We start from the raw sequence: 15,089 nt of genomic DNA, 5'->3' as shown, positions 1-15,089 counted from the left end.
TGAATACCATCAGATTTAGAAGGAATCTCAGAGATTACATAGCCCAACTCTCTCTCACTTAAAGGCATATGAAACTGGGCCTTAGAAAGGGGAAATGACTTGCCCACAGGTAGCAGGAGGTGGGCCCAGGTTGTGAACTCAGGTTTCCAGGTTTCCATTATTAGGCTCTTTTCCCATGCTGTCTTCCTTTCAATCCCAGACTCCACCAGGGAGAGAATCCAGCCTCCCCTGTGGCCTCCTGAACCCAAGGAGGGTTCAGGGCAGGGGAGAGTCACCTACCTGACTCATTGGCAGGGCAGTCCTGGGGGCTGCACCTCTGGGAGTTTTCAGGCCATGCTTCATGGTCACAAAGACTGTTGTCCTCTTCTGGCTGGCCGGTCTTGGTGTTGACACACTTGACCAGCCGCCGCTGGATCCCTCCACCACATGTGGCTGAGCACTGGAGAAAAAAGACCATAGGAAGGATTCACTCATTCATTTAACAGGCATTGAAAGGTGTGCTGTGCACTGATCTGGGCCCTGGGGAGACAGGACGATTAGACAAGGCATTGTCCCTCAGAGAGCTCATGGTCCAGTAGTGGGATAATTAGATTAGAACTGAATACACTCTTATCACAGGATAAGGATGTGTAACATCACATGACAGGAGTGTAAAATGCAGCGATGTGGAAGGCCGTTAACAATGGGAGTGATTAGGGAAGGCTTCCTGAAGGAGAAGGCCTTGGCATTGTACTTTCAAGGAGGGAGGCTGCTGTAACTGCCCTGGTGGGTAGGAGCCAGGGCCCAGGCTAACGTGATACCTGGGGGAGGAAGAGAACATGGACGAGAACATTTTTGGCATGTTGCACATGGGAAATAGCAATGAAATTGGGAGTCAGGGGTCATGATTTCAAATCCTGCCCTTCTACTTGCTACATTGGTTGTCACTTAACCTTTTTCAGCCTCAGTTTCCTCCCCTGTCCATCGAGTGGAGGGGGAGTAGATGGCCTCTTGGGAGCCATCCCGCTTTACATTTATGATTGTTTTACATGAGAGGTGCTGTATCCTTGGAACAAGGGGGGTTTGGATGCATGGGGGCTCTTCCTGCTGCAGAGTGCAAGGCTCAGGGCTTCTGTCTCCACCTGTCCCTCATGGGCATCTCAGAAAAGGCCCAGAGAGTCTGGTTCCCTCGCTTCCTTTCTAGACAGGCACAGTAGCATCATGATCGCCATTTATAGAACCATTTAAGGTTTACAAAGCACTTTCCATGAATTGTCTCAAAGTATTATGGGTGGTATTATCTCCATTCTACAGATGAGGGAACTGAGATTCAAAGGAGCCCAGTGATCTGGTCAAGGTCTAAAGCCTTGGAAGTACCAGAGGTGTTTAACAAGAATAGGAGCTTTACACATGTTATCTCATTCCTCACAACAGTTACAGGAGTTCGAACCCAGATCTCTGCCAATGCCCCACCCAGCGTTCTCTCCAATAGGCTACACTGCTGGATGAGTGCCAATGACTGCAGGTCATGATGACCTCTGGGGCTACTTCTAGTCTGTACTATGACTGGCAGTGCCAGAGGTGAGGGTGGTGCATTTTTACCCCCAAAGGATTACACAAGTTAGAGATGGAGGAGACCTTGGATGCTCTCTAACCGGATGCCCTCATTTTACAGATGAGCAAACTAACACCCAGAGATGTTCAGTGATCTGCTCGAGGTCACACATATGTCAGTAAGTGACAGGACTTGATCCAAGGGGGGCTGATTTTAAGCCCACCTCCCTACAATCACTGTATTATTTAGAGTTCATTTTTAAAGGGTCCGGGGGGCCCTCCCTTGGCCATACCCAGCCCTTCCAACTTACCTGTCCCCAGGGCCCCACCACCCACTTGGTACATGGGTGAATGTTGCAGGGCCTGGTGGTGTTGGGTCGCATGGTCTCCTCACAGCGCCCGAACTCTGGGCAGGTCACCAGGCGCTCTTGTTCTCCTCCTCCACAGGCTTCAGAGCACTGAGGGAAAATGGAAATCCCCCCAGGTCCCTCATTAGGATTCAGAGGGTATTGAGAGCCTAAGGGAAGGCAGAGGCAGCTGGCAGCAGGGACTCTGGCTCTCTGTGTAAAGTCTGGAGGAGTCCATTGGTGGCCTGAGGCCAGACTGTTCTCTCTTGGAGAAGGGTTTTGACAGGTCCTGCATCCATGTCCTCACTGCCCACCTCACACAAGACACCTGAGCCTGGAAGCCATCTTACCCCTTGTCAACTGGACCAGATACTCTAACCAAGGAAAGCTGGGGGGCAGAGGCACCCCAAGTGGGGCCAGGGGGCTCTCTTGATTTGAGGGAAATTCTGGGGTCAAGGCTGGCTTTAAGCAAAAGTGGAGCAGGTTTTGGCCACATGGAGGTGCGTAGAGAGTCACTGGGAAGATATTCCCATGTCTAAATAGTTTCTTTCCTCAGATACCAGGCAAAGGGCCTTGAATTCCACCACTTGAAAGTCATTTCTTTGGTTCAATAGACCCTTTTGAGGTTCTTGTACAAGGGCCCACCATTTTTCTAGGGATTGCATTTAGTCTCTTCCGTCTTAGGGTAAATGAGTCAGGGAGAGGAGTTTAATCCCTCAAAGGCAGGTGCCAAAACATCCTGAGTTGGGTGGATAGGCCAGTGGCATCTGCCAAACACATGGAAAGGGGCACTTTAGGGGGAGATGAGAAGGACTGAGATGGCTAGAGGTGCGGTCTGGAGGCTAGGTCTGTGCTATCTTCTTCACCACACCCTTACCTCTCTCCAGGATGACGTGTACCAATCCAGGCAGGGGTCCATGTGGCAGGAGAGCTGGCCCAGGGGCTTGAAGAGACCAGGCTGGCAGTGGAACGGACGGAGGAGCCGGCGGTCCCGTGTGTCTACGCAGTGTACATCCCGAAACCTGAAGCCGCCTCCACAATTCCGGGAGCACTTGGGTGGGGAAGGGGAGACACGTCACTGAGAGCAGGAAGGCATGGCAGCCAGCTGCCAAATCCAAATCCAAATCCAAATCCGTGGACTGCCTCCATGGTGGGGAGCATGTAGAAGAGCCTTCTCATATCAAGCCTAGGATCTGGCCCCTCAGATGATCTCTGCTGCCCTCCCCCAGCCCTCCCCTTCTCCAACAGCCCAAGAGACCCATGGCAATAACTTTGACCAGTTGACCAGTAAGTCCTTTCTGCCCTAACTCCAGCGCAATTCAGTTTCCCCAGCATGGAATAGTTCCTCTCCAGACACCAGGGTCAAGTCAAAGGCTCAGTTTCCCTAAGGGTCCAGTGGTTGGGTAGGGGAGGTGAAGGAGGGTGATAGACTCTTTACCTTGCTCCAGTTCCCTACACGCCATGTTGAGCAGGGCCTCAGGTAGCAGCGACGGGCAGGCACTGGCTTGCTGATGGGGATACAATCTTCTTCTTGACCTGTGCTGCAGTGCACGGACCTCCAGATGGCTCCCAGGCCACAGGTGGTGGAACACTGTGGGAGGGGGGAGGGGGGAGGATGAGGTCGGGACCCATCTGCATCCGCTGGTACATGGGCCAACATCCTCAGGCTCAAAAGAGTTAGCTCCCATACATGGCTGGTGAGGGCCATGAGAGCCTAGGTGATGGAGACTCAGAATGACCAATAATAAGCATTTTTTTTTCTGTGAGTGCTCTGGAGCCTTGCCTCTGTCCCATGCCCCCTTACATTACCCTTGCCCTATAAGCTCTTAGAGAGCAGGGATCATGTGCGCAAGCTAAACACATTTTTTTTTTAATGGCCGAGAAGATCAGATATATACATAACAACTATGTACTTGTGGAATGAATGGGTAATGGGCAAAGTAGAAAGGAAAGTATCTCAGGTGGACAAGACAAGATCTGTTGGTCATGCCTTGGGATGACCATTCTCTTTCTCCTCTGCACTGGCCCCCCCCCCTTCCCAACCCACCCCCAGTCCAGGGCCAGAGGAACGGATGCAGAACCATTAAATTATCATCTCATCTCGAGATGGTAGAAGATGATAGAGGAACATGGGGATTAGAAGATTCTAGCTCTGGAACCAGCGTTGGGGCTGCCAGTCAACTACTTCCCCTCTGTGAGCCTGAACCTTTCTATCTGAAAAATGGGACTTCTAATGTCAGTATCTGATGGAGACACTAAGCCCCAGCTTCTTTAGTGTTGGTGTGTGGAGGGGAAGGGGAAAGGGAGAAAGGGGAAAAGACTACATGCTGGGCTTCTCACAACCATGATGACCCCATGTAACATTGAGTCCTTTTCAAATCCCATTATCTATACTTTCAGCTGAGAGCAGAACCTGGAAGCCGAAAGCTGAGGGACTTTCTGCTCTGTCTTCTTTGCATGGAATTATCAGTTGCTCAATTAGGTGACATTGGACTGAATTGTTAGGCACAATCCAGAATAGAGGAGGCCACCCCCTTCCTCTTTCCTCCTCACCTCTAATACTCTGTCCCAGTCAGATCCCGTTTGGAGCACAGAGTCCCATTCTGGGTGCCATATTTTAGGAAGGACACTGACAAATTAGAGTGTGCCCAGAGAAGTGCAGCCAGAATGGAAGGGTCTGGGAAATCATGTCTTGGGACAGTCAGGAATATTAAACTTAGAGCAGAGAAAACTCAGAAAAAGAGGAGAGCTGTTTTCAAGCATTAGAAAGACTGTTACATTCAAGAAGGAGGGTTCAGACTCATTATTGTCCCCAGCTAGCAGAACTAGAAATAATGGAGGAAATGGGGAACGGCATTACAGGGAGGCCAGTTTTGGCCTGATACAAAAAAATATTCCTGACAATTGGACTAGTTAGAAATGACATAAGTTGTCTTGTCAAGTTGTAAGCTCTTGCTAAGAAGAGACTGGACATCTCATAGGAACTTGTACCGAGGGGATTTATTCTATCATGGGACATTGGATGGGAGGAGCTTAAGACACTTTAGCTCTCCTTTTAGGGATCAGTTCTTCAGGGGCAATCCTGAGATTTAGATTTCTATCCCAAGCCCAATTTCTATCCTAAGCCCTCTGACTGGGGCCCTTTTTAGTGAGTTCTTAGGCCCTGACATGCCTGCATGGCACTTACCCCAACCCACTGATTCACTGAAGGGAAACCCCACAGAGAAGAAGGGAAGCTGACAGCAGGGAGGTGAGTCCTTTCTTTAGCTCTTCTAGATTAGTATCTTTCATTTTCATAAGTTTTGAGATAATCTGAAATTGGTCCAGCTGCTCTCTCTCTCTGGCTCTGTCCTCAGCATCTAACTAACATCTCATTTCAAGTAAACCTGAGACCCTTGTGATGTTGGAAATACGAGCCTTGTCATTTCCAACAGAGCCCCAGCGGCAAAAAGTGTCCTCTAAAAATTCACAAACAAATAACCAGTAGGATTATTTTTTTAAGGAAATGAATTGCCCAGTCAAATAAGATTCCTACTAGTAATAACACCATGAACCTCCTCAGTATGTATACTTTTATGCTTTTTTAAAATTTTCATTACCATTGTGGAAATAATAACCATAATAACAATGAAGATGATGATTATAGCTTTATACATGTTATCTCATTTGATCTTTACAACCACCGTAGGAGGCAGCTTCATCACCTGCACCCATTTTACAGATGAGAAAACTGATGCCCAGAGAGGTTAAATGGTTTGCTCAGGATCACAGTTAGTAAGTGTCAGAGGCAGGACTCAAACCCAAGTTGTTCTGACGTCATGACTAGTGCCCTAACCACCAGACCATGCTGCCAAGTTAAATACTACATGGGACAAAACCAGTCTTTTCTCCTGCAGTGCCTGGAAGGACAGAGGAGAGTCGTGGGCCTCAGAGAAGTTCTAGCCAGTACTCACCTCACTCCAGTCTCCGACTTCCCAGCTGGCTCCCCCAGGCACTTTAGTGGCAACTATTGTTCCCTGGGCAGGCTCCTCAGTACCAACTGGCTCTGTCTCAACCACGACCTGGAATTTATTCTTGAGGTCTTTGCCATCATAAACAACATTCCCAGGTGATGTTTCCTCATCTGGATTTTCCAACCACTTGTTTGCCCAGGGGTGGCTGGGGGGAGATGAGAAGTCTGGATAGTGGGATACCCTGATTTCATTGGACAAATTGTCTAACCCTGGGCTGGGGGTCAGTGCAGAGGAGAGGGAATGGTCATCCCAAGGCATGACTACTGGACCAGCCAGGTCGTTGGGATCAGAGGTCACTGGCATCACTGGGGTCTGGAAGTCCCACTGGGGCAGATCTTGGGCTGGGAGGTCCGTACTCCTTGGCCCTGGCACACTAGACATGGCGGGAGGTGATAAAGAGGTGTCTAATGGAAAGACTCTGAGTGGCTTAGTGTCAGAAGGGATGGGGGAAGAGGTAGCCCTCCAGGCCCCCTTAGTGGGAGGGAGGTCATTGTCTCTTAGGCTGTGGTCATTTGAGTTCCATGATCTTTCATCTTTGGAAACAATGATGACTTCTGTCCTTGGAGAACCTGAGGGCAGGGTAGAAAAGAATGGCCCCAGACTAGTAGTCTGGGGAGATGGGAGAGCCGGATTCAGTTCATGGGGAAAGTGAGGAGATGCAGGGGTTGTCTTACTATCCCCTGAGGTGGCTATCTCCCCAGGGAACTTCTTGCTGTCATCATCAGATGCCATGTCCAATCCTTCCCAGAGCAACCAGTCAGGGTCTTTCTCAGAGGCCTTGGTGGGGACATCTACATTACTGTCATCCTTCTTCCCAAGAACTCCAGGCCTCTGAAGATTGGCATCTTCTCCCTGGACCTCTCCTTTGCTTTCCTCACTGTCTGTCTCTACAGGTATCATTGAGGTTGAGGTGGATAAAGAAGGGGATAGAGAGTAGGAAGCTGAGAATGCTGGGTCCTCTTTAGAGATATCATCCGTCATGGGGCCTTCTGGGGACTTATCTAGGAAGAGATTAGAGTAGCTATTTGTAGAACTTGGCGGAGGGCCTAGGAAATCTTCTGGAAGTACCATCTCTCCTTGCTGTCCCTGCCTGGGACTGAAGGGTATCAGGGTGGGGGTGGAGGTGGGGGTGGAAAGGAGAGCCTCAGTTGTGAAGCCCACAGACCGTTGGCCATCAGTCTTCATGACTTCCTCCTGAGCTGGGATGGGCTGGGTCATGTGGTTCTCTGGACCTGCCTGGTCCTTACCATCCAAGCTGGGTGGGGAGGCCAGGTGCGTTCTATCAGAAGTGCCCCAATCCTTGGGTCCCTCCTCAGTGCCCCCACCAATCTCCTCACTTGGCTTGTCCCGGTCCTCAAAAGGGCTGTTGGAGAGATCCTCATGAAAGTTGATAAAGTTGTAATCGTAGTAGAAATCGTCCACAAAAACATTGCCTTTCTTGTTGCTGGGTGAGAAGTCATCCTCGGTGATGACGTTGGAGTCCTGGGGGCCAGGGGCTCCAGGTGCCAGAGGCACAAAGGGAGGAATGTGGTTACTGGGGATAAACTCGATCTCGTTGAAGAGTTCCCTGCTCGAGGAACCGCTCCCCGACCACTCTGGGACGGGCTTCTCGGGCATCCAGGGACACGGTGGCAGGGAACAGGGTGTCTCTGAGATGGGCTTCTGGATGGCATCACACAGGGCTCCTGTGTCATTGGTACAGGAGACCGTCCGGCTGTGTGTGCCCATCCCACAGCTCACAGAACACTAGGAAAAAGAGAACAGAATTCAGGAAGTGGTGCTGGGTAAGACAGCCACATGGAGGTCACCCCACTCTCTCTGCTGCCTCCATCCTACTCACCCACATACCCAATCAATTAGTAGCACCATATGTTTGTGCTTCTCAAACCAAGTACTCCCCCCCACCCCAAGATTCTGTGAGTTCCATCGCCTCCAGGAAGCCTTCCCTGATTATGTCTTCCCATTCAGATCTACCCCTTCTCAGACCCCTCGGGCAGTGATTCATTTATAGCTAGTCTTGCACTTGGTCATATACTCTCCTATGTTCTCCTGTGTTGTCATGAGCGTAAATCTTGAAATGAGACCATTCAATAAATCCCAGGGGCATCACAGGCCCCGTCATCCCAAAAAGGAGGCACCCTCCCACCCCCTCCCAGTGTGAGGACAAGGTAAGAAAGATCAGCTTCTGAAATGGAAGCTAAGACAAATCCACACAAAAGACATGAGATCAGCCATTAGTAGTGATGTCTTCTCTGCCAAGGATTTCATAGGTTTAGGGCTGGAGGGGATCTGAGGCCTTTTAGCCACATCCCCCTCCCTATTTTGGAGATGAGAAAACGGAGATGCACAAAGGGGAAATAACTTGTCCAAGGTCATCTGGGTAGTAAATCACACAACTGGGATTTGAACCTAGGTCCACTGACTCCAGACAGAGCTCTCTTGCTTATTAGCCTAGGAGATGATTTCTAAGTGGGGCTGATGAATCATGGGGTCTCAGAGATAGAGGTGAATTCAGGGGTTATCTCTTCTAAACCTTATCAGAACAGGAATCCCCTCTACAAAATCCCAGAGCAGGGAATATTATGTATCCCAGGCTTTCTTGGGAAGACACAGAACCACAATATGACCAAAGAGAACCTGATCTCAAAGACCTCATGAGGTGTTTAGGGGCTGGGGTTAGAGGGCTGAGACTTCAGAATGTGCCCATGTGTCCTCAGCACCATGAGGACCTGCGGAGAGACAGGATCTTGTATCAGTGACAGACCCCAGGTTACAGCAACACACATTTCCCTAGAGGGGAGAAGGGTGAGGTCCCAGGCTCTATTTACTTATGCCCAAAACACGTTAAGCATTTCATAAGTAATTGCTGGTTAATGATGGTTCTAACTCTACAAGATTATCTCATTTGATCCTCACAATTGAATTATAGTCTCCATTTTACAAATGAGAAACTGAGGCTGACAGTGGTAAAGAGACTTGCCCAGGATCATGTGGCTAGTAAGTATCTGAATCAGGATTTGAACTTCAAGTGGTCAACATTCTATCCATTGTGCAACCTAGCTGGGTGATTGATAGGAGTTCTTTAGGTATTACCCTGGAGTAATTAATTACTGCTGCCTGCCTCAGTTTCCTCATCTGTTTAAATGGGGATAACAATAGGACCTACATCCAAGATTGTTATGTAGATATAATGAAATAATATTTGTAAAGCATTAACAAACCTTAAAGTGTGTTTGGTAAAATGAGAAGGTTGGATCTGTATGGGAGTTCTTAGACTTTTTTTGCATCATAAGCCTTTTTGATAGTCTGGTGAAACCCTGGTCTGTGGACCGTTCTCAGGATAATGCTTTTTTTTTTTTTTTTTAGGTGGTACGATAGAGTGCTAGGTCTGGAGTTAGGAGGACCTGAGTTCAAATATGACCAAATCAGATTTGACCCAGCCATGTGACCCGGGGAAGTTATTTAACACTATGTGCCTCAGTTTCCTCAACTGTAAAATGGAGGTCAAATGAGATAATATTTGTAAAAGTGCTTAGCATAGTGCCTGGGATGTAGTGGGCTCACAATTGATGATCCCATGACCTGTTATTCAGACAAATATATTTCTCACTGAGCCATCTCAGTTCTGTTTTGGATAGAGAGGTGGTGTAAATCAGATGCAAATAAAAATAACCCCATACCTCTCTGCTTTAAGAGAGGAAATTGACATCTGGAGTGTTAATCAGTGAGGAGGCGGCCCCCTTGGTCTAAGTCTAATCAACTTCTGTGGATCTGGCAAAACCGAATTCCTAGGACTGCCGAGCTGACAGGTGGAGCTGGTACAAGGCCAGGGCCTTGGGCACCAGACTGAATGCCAAAGGACAGGGGCCTTGGACAGGTCTGGTGCAGAGCTGAGGTGCAAGCCCTTAAAATATATATTTTATTAGTGTTTTCCTTTCATATCAATCACTGACATTTTCCAAGCTCAATCCCACCCATGCCTTGTAATGGAGACATCAACTTAAGACAAACAAGGCCACCTTGATGACTGACTATATCTGACAGCATATCCAAAGGCATGTCTCACACAGGGACTGTCACCCACCACCATCCTGGGATGTAACTAACTGATGCCATCCAGGGCCCGGAGCCCCAGGCCTGCCACCAGAACTCCCTGCCACCACCACCAACTCCCTGGTGTCTATAAAAAGAACATCACTATCAGCTCTCACCCTAATGCTCTTGGAGCTTGGCACAGCACCTGGCACACAGTAAGCCCTCTATAAATGTTAGCTATTAGAATTATTCTTAGAAGGTGGGGTGTCAGCCTATGACTTGTACTTCCCACTCCTCACCAGTCCCAGTGATTCAGCTGCCATCTTCCAGGGCAAAAGTCCCTTTCTGCTGATAGCCCTCCCTGGGGGGCAGCTAGGTGATGCAATGGATAGAGTATCAGTGCAGGCTCAGACACTTGACACTCACTAGCTGTGCGACCTTGGGCAAGTTACCTAACCCCAGTTGCTTCATCCTGGGTCATCTCCAGTCATCCTGATGAATATCTGGTCACTAGATTCAGATGGCTCTGGAGGAGAAGTGAGGCTGGTGACCTGCACAGCCATCCCTCCCTCAAAACAAAGTCAAATGCAAGTCATATCATTATTTCCGTGATGGCATGGTCTTCTTCAGCAACGAAGGACGAACACACACATCTCAAAGGACAGATTAATGGGGACATTCTAGGTTCTAAAGGAGTGGAGTGGGGATGGAAGGCCTTGGCCTATCAAACATTTTGTGTAGGCAGACCCACCTGATACATGCTAGGTGCACAGCCCTGGGCAAGTCACAGAGCCTCTCTGAACCTCAGTCTCCTCATTTGTAAAATGAGTCCCTTCCAGCTCTGAATCTATCATCACATCACATTTATATACACTTAAGGTTTGCAAAGCACTTTTTTCCCCAAAAATATTTGTAAGAGAAGTAAAATGAGATACAGCTGAAATTCAGAGAAGGCCCTCTGACCCACGGCCAATAGGGGTCACAGTTGGGATCCAAACCCAGGTCTCTTGACTCTGAATCAATCACTCATTCCACTATATGTACCACTCAGGGGGGCCTGGATTCTGCCCAAAGGGAACCCTGCTTCATCTCCAGAGCTGTCCTTACCTTCGGGATATCTGGAAAAGTGCCCAACTCACCTCTGACCAGTTTCCCACTTCCCATGAGGATGGGCAGGGGTTGTCTTCATTACAGGACATGGCGACCTCTGGCTTGGGCAGAGGATGGCAGTCCTCGGGGAGAAGGGCCCTCTGCTCATCCAGCCCAACACTCTGGATGCACAGGACTGTTCTCAGGGCCAGGCCTCCAGGCCCACACGTTCGGCTGCAGCTCTGCCATTCTCCAAACCACCACCTGGAGACAAGAAGGCGTCCGGGGTAGGGCAGAGAGAAGGGAGAGTCAAGTCCTCAAGTGGGACCAACAGCCTGAAAACCCCCAGAACGGATGGATGTCCCCTCGCCTTGGGAGTGTTTCCCACCACCGCTCTCTATGTGTTTAGTTTCTCTTCCTAACACCCTGATGCCCAGTGGAAATCTGTTGCCTGGTATTACTGCATGATTTACCCAAGATCATGGAGCAAATTCATGGCAGGGAGGGACTTCAACCTGTCTTCTCCCCATGTCTCTCTCATTCTTTCTCCCTCCCCCATCTTCTCTCTCTCTTTCCGTCTCTGTCTCTGTCTTCTCTCGTCTCTCTCTTCCTCTCCTTCCTGAGTGGAGTAAACCAATGGTACAAGTTAAGTAGGAAGGCAAGTCAGTGCGCTTCCCTCCTGTGCTTGGTGCCAATTAAACTGCTCCTCTCTCAGTCCTTGGCCTCTGGCCTGTCCTGTTTACATGTCTTTTATACATTTCATCCCCCATGCCACAAATGGACCCACCCTAGCTCCATCTATGAAATTCTCTCTCTTCTCAAAGTTTTTCTGGGCTCTATCTCCTCCACATGGCCTTCCTTGATTCCCCCACCCCAGCTGTATGTGACCTTTCTCATAACCCTTTGCCCAGTGCCTCTTCTGGGGGCATATCTCCTTTTTCCTGCCTCACTGTTATGTGGACACACATCTTTCCCCCCATTAAGTTCCTAAGATCAGGACTTATCATCTATCTCTCTTTGTCCTTCCTCTAGGGCTTAGACAAGTACCATGAATAGATTAAGAGTATAATATTTAACTGAACTGAAATTATATAAAGGTAGACTGACACATGTAAAAACCTTAAAGAGGAATCATTAGATGGGACCTGATAGAATGGGCAGAGTCAGGGGGAAGACCCCTTTTCAGGGCTCAGAATGACAGGATTCAAGGAGTGGAAGAAACATCAGTGGCCGAGTCCAACCCCCATCACAGAGTAGATAAGTGGTCTCCTTGGGTGCTGGAGGCAGAGAGAAGAAAAATGGCTGACATAGGAGGGTGGGGGAGGGAGGCATCACCTGGCTGGGCAGGGCTCCTGGCTACAGTTCTTCTGTCTGTCATCCGGCCTGGACAGGGCATCGCAATGCCGCTCCTCCACAAGACCTGCTAGCTTCTCCACGCAGTGTACGGCCTGTCTCTGCACCCCTAAGTGAGGACACACTGTGTGCGTATGTATGTTGGGGCGAGAGAGGACAGTGAGCATGTCCTACCTGAGTCTCCTTTCCTCAAGGCTAAATATCCTTCTACATTGGGGTCTCTCAAGGTCTTTCTCTATGCCCGTTCATTTTTTCTGCAAGAGGCCTTTCCACATGCCCTGCTTAGATCCCTGCCAAACCCCCTTACTGTTACTGACTTCATTCTGAGATCAGTTCCCATCTACTCAATACATACTCCCTATGAAGACAGTCATTTGCATGTAGTCTCCCCCATTAGTCTGGGAGCTCCTTGAGGGGCAGCTCTGCTTTGGACTTTCTTTGTATCCCTAGCACTTAGCACAATGCCTGGCACATAGATTCTTTTCTTAAATTTAATATTTTATTTTTCTCAATTACATGTAATTTAACGTTCTTTTTTCAAATTTTGAGTTCCAAATTCTCTCCCTCCCTCCCCTCCCCACCTCATTAAGAAAGCAAACAATTGACACAGATTGTCCATGAGACAAATGGATTCTTAATAAAGGCTTGTTGACAAATTGCCTGGTGGCCATGGCCCTCTATTGACTCTGGTCCATCTTCACTTGACTGACAAAATGATCTTCCTAAAAGCAAGCTCTTGACCATGTCACTCTCCTATTCAATGTATTCCAACATCTCTCTATCCCCTTCAGAATCCAATATGGGGTCCTCGGTCATGACCTTCATAACCTGCCCCCGACATTTCCAGTCTTCTTATACTTTCCCCTCTTTTCTGTGGATTATTTGTCATTTATTAATAATGTTTGAATCCAGTTTTATGAGATTAGAGTTTACTTGCATCCAGAATGTTGTCTGACCTCAGTAACTCTCTAGGAATCTTGAATATGACTACAAAGAAACTGGGGTTCCCCCGGGTCCTGGAACCACCCAAAGCATTCTTGTTTTGTGTCCACCCAAGTTTGTGTGATTCATGTGTGACTTGTGTGTGAATGTCTGTCAAAATCCTATATAATGTAAACTTTTCAGAACCTGAGTCTGAGGAAACCACCCCTTCTTTTATAGCTCTCTCTCTCTCTCTCTCTGTCTCTCTCATCACTTTCTAAAACTATTTCAGTTTTGGGATTTATTTTAAGAACGATTGCTCTGCCTCTCCCCTACATACTCTGTGATCCAGACACATTGGCCTCCTGACTGTCCTGTGAACAAGACCCTTCATCTGTTGGCTCTGGCCATTTCCTCTGGCTTTCTTACAGGCCTGGAGTGCTATCCCTCATCTGCCTCCTGGCTTTCTTAACTTCCTTCAGATTTCAACTAAAATCCCACCTTCTCTGAGAAACCCTTCCCAACCCTCTAAATTCCAGTGCCTTCCCTCTACCCATCACTCCCATGTAGCCTGCCTATAGCTTGTTTGTACACCGTTGCTTGCATGCTGTTTCCCCCGTTAGACTGTGTGACAGCAAGGACTGATTTTGCCTTTCTTTGTATCCCCAGCACTTAGCATAGTGCCTGGCATACAGTAGGCACTTAATCAATGCTTGCTGGCTGACTGGCTGAAACAGAGCTGGTAGGCTATCACCACAGCCCTTTGGCCTTTTTCACATGAACTATTGTCTATCTATATCTCCCCCATACTGTTTGTTCTTAGGTAATTGATTTTTTGACCATATATAAAGAGCTTTACATTTATCCTGATCAGAGTTCATCTTATTATCAGCCCACAGTTCTGTCTTGCTTTGATCTTTTAAAATTAAAAATATGAACTCTACTATCAAAAAAGAACACTCCCCCCAAACTCACCCTTTCACAATCTTTCCAGATCGATCTTACCTAGCTTGGTAGATCTTTATGGAATTGCATTCGGTGTGCATTGTTTGTGACAGAGTGACTGTCTTGGAAAGGGAGATAAGGGAAGGACACAGGACGTTTATGTCTCACTCACAGATAACTTAAATTAGTTCTTGTTACTGGCCATGGGGAAGGGGATCCCTATTCAAGGTAAGAGAGAATCTATATTTTATATATATATATATAAAGTCTATATATCATAATTCAGAGACCACCTAAGGTTTATGTCTGTGAAAGTGATCAGAGACCAATGAGGAAAGTTTAAAAATTCTAGATTTTATACTGAATTCCTCCTGAAGCCCTTTCCTGAAGCCTTTTGAAGAATCAGGCCTGGAAAAGACCCTAAGACAGGAGCTCTTAATCTGGGGTCAGTGAATTTTATATATAGATGAACAGGTGGACATACAGATATATAGATGGTAGATGATATAGCTAGATAGACAGCTTCGAAGAGAGATACATACATGATAGATGATATAAAGAGACAGATACATAGATGATAGATAGATGACATTAGCAGATAGACAGACAGATAATATAGGTAAACAAATATCTACATACATATTTAGATATATAGATGGTCCAGAGAGACAGACAGATGGATGCATACATATATACAGAGATGATAGAAAGATAGACGATATATGCATATATATACATATATATGTGTGTATATATGCATGCATACATGCATATATACATGTGCATGTGTGTGTATGGCTGGTTGTTGTCCTTCGTTTTCGAAGAGGACCAAAATGACATCACCATGATAAAG

The 15,089-nt window shown here is 47.7% G+C and overlaps 1 protein-coding gene across 1 annotated transcript in view; it reads right to left on the bottom strand.

Annotated features, from left to right (window-relative positions):
- ADAMTS7 (ADAM metallopeptidase with thrombospondin type 1 motif 7) overlaps nt 1–15,089 on the bottom strand; it is a 168,694-nt gene that overhangs the window by 20,222 nt on the left and 133,383 nt on the right. The window contains exons 17-23 of the mRNA XM_072628586.1: nt 12,353–12,479; nt 11,068–11,281; nt 5,834–7,639; nt 3,319–3,471; nt 2,758–2,931; nt 1,845–1,991; nt 280–439 (exon numbers count right to left, since the gene is read on the bottom strand). Coding sequence (XP_072484687.1) covers nt 280–439; nt 1,845–1,991; nt 2,758–2,931; nt 3,319–3,471; nt 5,834–7,639; nt 11,068–11,281; nt 12,353–12,479 — 2,781 coding nt within the window. The remainder of the gene's footprint in view (nt 1–279; nt 440–1,844; nt 1,992–2,757; nt 2,932–3,318; nt 3,472–5,833; nt 7,640–11,067; nt 11,282–12,352; nt 12,480–15,089) is intronic.

This window comes from Notamacropus eugenii, chromosome 1, assembly GCF_028372415.1.
Source record: "Notamacropus eugenii isolate mMacEug1 chromosome 1, mMacEug1.pri_v2, whole genome shotgun sequence".
Classification (NCBI taxonomy): domain Eukaryota; kingdom Metazoa; phylum Chordata; class Mammalia; order Diprotodontia; family Macropodidae; genus Notamacropus; species Notamacropus eugenii.
Note: the sequence above shows the minus strand (reverse complement) of the source record. Positions and strands in the feature narration are given on the sequence as shown.